This window comes from Neomonachus schauinslandi, chromosome 8 (assembly GCF_002201575.2).
Source record: "Neomonachus schauinslandi chromosome 8, ASM220157v2, whole genome shotgun sequence".
In the NCBI taxonomy this organism is placed as follows: Eukaryota; Metazoa; Chordata; class Mammalia; order Carnivora; family Phocidae; genus Neomonachus; species Neomonachus schauinslandi.
The window spans coordinates 122383714-122389956 of NC_058410.1; the positions used below are offsets into that span (position 1 = coordinate 122383714).

At 52.4% G+C, this 6243-nt stretch overlaps 1 protein-coding gene and 1 long non-coding RNA gene across 8 annotated transcripts in view; one reads left to right on the forward strand and one right to left on the reverse strand.

Annotated features, from left to right (window-relative positions):
• The window catches only part of TUBB2A (tubulin beta 2A class IIa), a 4168-nt gene extending 2445 nt beyond the window's left edge, over positions 1 to 1723 (reverse strand). For 2 of the 7 annotated variants that reach the window (XM_044917528.1, XM_021697089.2), the window contains exons 1-2: positions 1538 to 1718; positions 183 to 291 (exon numbers count right to left, since the gene is read on the reverse strand). In XM_044917528.1, the coding sequence (XP_044773463.1) occupies positions 183 to 291; positions 1538 to 1594 (166 nt within the window). In that variant the 5' untranslated portion in view covers positions 1595 to 1718. Of the gene's footprint in view, positions 1 to 178; positions 292 to 1537 lie in introns of all 7 variants that reach the window. The other 5 variants (XM_044917526.1, XM_044917531.1, XM_044917527.1 and 2 more) reach the window with 5 other exon arrangements.
• A 130-nt stretch (positions 1724 to 1853) lies between these two features.
• On the forward strand, positions 1854 to 3667 carry LOC110586795. Its single transcript, XR_002480730.1, has 3 exons — positions 1854 to 2083; positions 2978 to 3063; positions 3639 to 3667. It is a non-coding gene; the product is annotated as an uncharacterized LOC110586795 (long non-coding RNA).
• The last annotated feature ends 2576 nt before the right edge of the window (positions 3668 to 6243 follow it).

Here is a 6243-nt window from a genome sequence, read left to right on the forward strand (position 1 = left end):
AGCATGCTTAGTCATGGCCGACATGCAGGAGTCGTGAGGAGCTCTAGAACGTGTCGTTTTTAGCAGCTGACATTTAAAACGAATGCAAGAAGCACGTCTTTGTCATTTGTCTGCCCTAGTACATTCCGTCTGCCACAGTATGCAAAGCAAGGTTGACTGGGCAAAAACATTCAAGTACTCACCAGCAGCTTCATTGTAGTACACGTTGATTCTCTCCAGCTGCAAGTCACTGTCTCCATGGTAACTGCCAGTGGGGTCGATCCCATGCTCATCACTGATGACCTCCCAAAACTGGGGGGGAAAAAAAATCACATGATGGGCTGGCATCCTAAATATCGGTAAGGATGGCTCTTTTCTCCCTCGCATGTGCTTGGAACAGCGGCCACTGTGGTCAGCCAGTGAAGGAGTCCTAGAGCTGCACCCCCCTATTCCTCCAGGGGCTGCTGCAGAGGGGCTTGGAAATCCGCAGAGCATCGGCCATATGATGGCGACAGACTGAAAAGCTGGGAAGGGCACTGAGCGAGGAGGGTGGGCACAGCAGATGCCCTTCTAGGGAACGCCATGGAGGTTGGGGGGGCCGTCACCCCCAGGCAGGGCTGAATGTCACTGCATCCCAGCCGATGGGTGGGTCCCGCCAGGACCAAGGACCACTTGGACCCCACCCCTCAACTGCCTGCAGGGATCAAGGTCTCCTGGTGCAAACCCCACCCAGCCCTCCAGGCAGAGCAGTTTTAGGCCACTGACATCCAGAGGGCCTGCTGCCCCTGCCCACGGCAGGGGTGGGTGGGGAAGGGCAGGCTGGAGGAGTCTGGGATCCCGACCGGGGACAGTGGGTAGAGCTGGGCACGGTGAGGGCACAGGCTCCATTGTGAATTTGCAGCAGGGAAGGGGGCGGGGAGGTTGGGGTGGGCAATATGGCGGTTGTGAAAGAGACCACGTCCTTGTCCGGGCGCCCGCCCACACCCTTGCACCAGGCTGGCTCCTGCCTCGCCCACTGCGGTCGGTAGTCACAGCGCTGGGACGTCACCTGCCGCCTCGCAGACAGGAAGCCAGACTCCGACATTATGTCTCATCATGTCGAGGGTGCTCATATTAGGGAAGTTCTCTAAATCCCCGTTTTTGAAACCCAACAAGAACTCTAGCATATCACGCCAGTGACAGTGCATTTTTTTCATTCAAACTATAGAGGAAAATTCACTAATTAAATTCCACATGAGGCCACTGGATTAATATGACCGCTCTCCCTATGCAAATCCTAGAGAGTAATACACCCAGGAAAATGCCAACCACGTCTTGCAGGGCCTTGATTAAAGGCACACCCCAATGCGTCGCCGCGCGCATCGTGGCAGGTTGTGTGGCTTCCTGGGCCCCGCCCGGCGGCCCCGCCGAGAACGCGCCACCGGGGCCGGCGGGCCGCTGCCACCTCCCCCCGGCCCCTGCCCCGGCCCGCACCCTGGGGTCCCGCCACCCCCGGCCCGGGTTGGCACCCTCGGGGCCTGCCGCCCCCTCCCTGGCCCCTGCACGGTGGCGCGCCCACCTTGGCGCCGATCTGGTTGCCGCACTGGCCCGCCTGGATGTGCACGATCTCACGCATGGTGCCGGCTGCGGAGAGGGTGTTGGCGCTGGCCCTCGGAGCGGTGCGCGCGGCGGGACCGGCGGACTCCGCAGCAGAGACCAGTCGCCGCCCCCCCAGCGCTGCATTTTATACCGGGGGAGTCGCCCCCTCCCCGGCCTGGCCCGCGATGACGTAATGGCGGGCGGGGCTGGGGGCGGCGCCGCGGGGACTGCGGCACCGCGAGGGGGAGCTGGGGCGCGGTGCGAGGTGCGGGGGCGCTCAGGCCCGGGTCCGCGCCTGTCGGCTCGCGAGAGGGCTCCCGGCGCCGGCGGCCGGCCGCCAAGAGTGGTGTCGGGGCCTCCGGCCCAGCCCGCCGCGATCGGCTCGAGGCACCGACGCGGCCCCACCCTTGCACTGGCTCCTCAGTAACACCGCATCCCACCCACCCGTGCACTCTGGACACCCGACAGGGGCTGGAAACCTGGGTCCTGGAACGGGGGTGGGAGGGTCCTCGCCTCCCGGGGCAAGGTGAGAGGCAGCCAGTACCCTCTTGGAGCGGGGAGCCTAGAATGGTCAGTGGGCTCTACAGCTGTTCCTCAGCTTTCCTGCCTCCCAGGGCCTCGTTCTCTTTCTATTCCGGGTGGGAATTCGCAGCAGCCAGTCTAAACGCGGGGAGGGGGTGCAGTCCTCCTGGACTCCCGGCCACGTTCTCTTTCTATTCCGGGTGGGAATTCGCAGCAGCCAGTCTAAACGTGGGGAGGGGGTGCAAGATGGGGAAGAGTGGGGGGTTCCCGGTGAGAGCAGATGGGAACTGTGTTGGAGGAAAGAGAGGATGGGGGGAGGGGACGGCTTTTACTTCTACTTGTGAGGAAGATGGTCCGTTTAGAAGGTGCTGGATTTGTCTCATGTCTGCATTGGGCTCTTGGGTCCTTGTAAAGGCCATCTAAATGTGGAAAATTCTGCATGCGTACGTGTGTGTCCGAGAGGATGTAACAGCCGCACATCAGCCCCGAGGTACCCACACCTTACATTCAATATGTCACCTAATCCTCGCTGCCATCTAGAGAGCGGCACAGTCCTGTTCAAAGGCCACTAAAACACGTGTGACTACTGAACACTTGAAATGTGGGTAGTCTGAATTGAGATGTGCTGTAAGTGTAAAAGAGTCACTGGATTGCATGGACTCAGTAAGTTAAAAGGCTGTAAAATATTCCGTTGCTAATTTTGTATATTGATTACATATCAAAATAATATTTTGGATAGATTTTTAAAATTAATTTCACTTTTTTTTTAACCTTTTTAAATGACTAGTACACTAGTAGTGACTAAACTGGAAAATTTTCTTACCTATGTGACTCACATTCTATTTCCATTGAACAGCTCTGCTCTGGAGTATACATAATTACTATCCCTATTTCACAGCTCGGAAAAGGAGGCTCAAAGAGCTGACTAGCTACAAAGCTAGTAAGTGAAGTCATCTGGATTCCTTCTACAAAGACAAAGCCCAGGTGAGTTTTAAAGGCTTGGTCAGCATGAGGTAACACCCAATCGTAATTGTTCTCAAAGATGATCCTGAACGTTGGGCTAGGTGAGCGGGGACCTGGGGACTGTTTTTGTTGCCCACACATACTCCTTTTCCTCTCTGGGACCAGTTTCTCCAACTATAAAATGACGATAATTATAGGTGCCCTGCAGCCAGCTTTGTGAGTAGGAAATGAGAAGCTCTATATGAAAGCAGGTCAAGTTTATGGAGCAGAAATGCCCCCATAAAACCCAAGGTGATGCTGTTGTTATAAGTATGAAGCCTGCTTGCTGTGTTAATAGTGGGCATCTGTCAGAGGTGGGCAACGTCATGGCTTCATCACGCCTGCCTGAGGGAGCCAGTCCTCGGAGGTCCTCTTAGCACCGGTCAGGTGCCTGGTGCCCTGGGGGGAGGGCCGGGGGGGGGGCATGGGTTTCCTGGCTCTCTCCTCCTCTCTCCCCTCCCCATGCAGCTGGGCCCCCAGGGCACAGTCTATCCCACTGATGCTGTTCCCACATTCCGAGGGCTTGGCCTCCACCTTCTCCCCATCTCTACCTCCAGTTCCCATTTCTTGGGCTGTTCATGAGCAGACAGAGTCTTCCATTTCCCTTCCAGAGAATGGCCCTGCTCCGGGTAACTTCACGGATAACACAGCGCCATAAAGATTTTCTGGAGGTAATTACTTCTTGGTCTTTGTTGTTTCCTTCAAGATGGGGATTTGGGGCCAAGTAGGCATAGAAGATGTGACCTGGAAGGGATAATATTGGGGACATGGGACCCTAACAGGTGGGCATCTCCCTACCTGTGGAAGGGAAAGATCACCCTCATGGATGGTGTCCACTCTGCTTGGGCACCATCTGCTGGTTGGGTCGCTAAGTAAGTCACCTACCCTCTCTGAGCCTCTGTTAGCGTATCTGAAACATGGAAATCCGGTTGTGTTATGTTGTGAGTCTAAGAGACAATGTGACCTGGACGTTTAGTACACACGCAGTCGATAAATCAATGACAGCATTGGTTACAGCAGGCCCGGGCACAGGAGGGCTGCCCGTGGGTTACTGGCAGCACATGTCCTTGCCCAGGCTGTCTCCTCTTGCCACCCAGTCTGCACCGGCCTGCTTTCTCATCTGCTCGCTCCTCCCCCAGTACCCGCCCCTGTTGTCTGTTGGAATCTAATCAAAGAGGCACACAGGCAGATTTTTAAACAATGCCTGCCCAGCCTAAGGTGACTCATCCGACAGCTGTGACCTCTTACTTTCCTCCATGTGGGCATCAGCAGCACCAGCACGCTGTCACACAGCAAGGGTCTGGGGAACCCCCCCCACCCCGGGGAGGGGAGCAGGAGGGAATGGGGCCGGCGCATCCTCCCCTCTCCCCTGGAATAGGCTTTTGGCAAGCTTTGGGGAAAGGTGGTTCCCCCCCACCCCCACCCAAGACCCTCCTGTCCAAAAAGGAGCAGCTTTCTGGCTGTTGGGCAGGGTCAGGGGGAGGTGTCCCAACATCCTCCGGCCGTCGCAAGTCATTTCCTGCTTTTGGACCTGATGTCACTGACATCAAGTGTGTGAGCCGTCCCTGCCCTGAAGGCACTTTGGAGTGATGCTGACAACCTTCAGACTGGAAAGAAAGGAGTGAATTCCCGGTAGAAGGCTGGGCCTTGCCTGCATTTTACAGACGGACTCAGGATCCTCCCCTTCGCTCTGCCTGCCCTTCTTGTCTCCTGCCCTGGGTGAGAGGATCGTAGTGAAAGCGCCCCCCGCAAGCCTGAGATGTCCATGATGAGAGCTGCTCTTAGCGGATGCCGTCTCTGGCGGGACACATGTGATCTGCTTCAAAGAGATTTCACTGGGATCCTGACATTTGGAAAACATCAATAGAATAACGAAAACCCAGGAACCATTCCAGCAAACAAGTCGCATGTATTATTCTGGAACAGTCTCACAGCCTACTTGTTTGTGCCCTCAGAGAGGGTCCAGGGGACAAGGCACCTCAATTTCTCTTTCCCGTGAAACTCCTCTAAAATAGCCCTGCCTGCTCCTTCGACTGTGAGCACACATTTTCAAGCTTTTAATAAAAGCATCTCTTTATGAAGATGGAGGAATTTTACTTAAAGCATTTAAAATGCTTCCTTTTTAAAAAGACTGCCTGAAGTATGAATAGTCTGAACTCCAATTTAACTTACTTTGAAAATATCAACTCCACCAAGTTATAGTTTATAAATTTTTGCACCAGAGAATAGTAATTTGGAGTAATATAAGGTAATGTTTTTCAGCCCTCTTCTGGAATGTTTCATGTCCCAGTATGTGTTATTTTTACTAGAATTGTCAATCTGGGCCTTTCAAAATTGAAAACAACAAATATGTGTGTGTATAATATACACACACATTGTATATACATATATATTTTATTATGGTAAGAAAACTTATTTTATATATACATATTTTCTGACTATGAAATTAGAAACTTTAGAAAATACCAAAGAACATAAATATGTCTTTCTACTCTTCTCTGTATGTACTTTTTTTTCACTGTTTATGTTTGATGCATTACTTTCTTTTCTTCTTCCTTTTCCTGGTCATTTGGGTGTTTTTGTTTGTTCCTTTTTAACATCATTTCAATTACATTTGCCTTAGACATTAAAAAAATGAAGAAATACTGCATTTTCTTATGCCATGACTTAAATCACAATTCTTACAAATTTTCAAACGTATGTAACCTTTTCCCAAATGCTACCATTTTTCCTATAATCTAGAGCATCTGGAACGTACCAGATTCTCTAAGCAAACTGTTTCATACAGCCAGGGCTGTTCACATGGCCTGAATGAATGTCCCCCCATTCAGCCCACTCTCACATTCCCTGGATGGAGTTAAGAGCACAGGCCATGGATGGAGTGGGTGCAAATCCTGACTCTGACCCTTGTTAGCTGTGTGACTGAGAGGAAGTTACTTAACCTCTCTGTGCCTCAATTTCTTCAGCTGTAAAATGGTAATAATAATTGCACCTACCTCCTAGAGTTGCTACAAGGACTGGATGAATGGATATGTGAAAACACTTAGAATGCCACCTGTTCCATAGTAAGTGTTTCATTAATCTTAGCTATTATAATTAGTGTTACTATTTCCTTCCTTCCTTCCTTCCTTCCTTCCTTCCTTCCTTCCTTCCTTCCTTCCT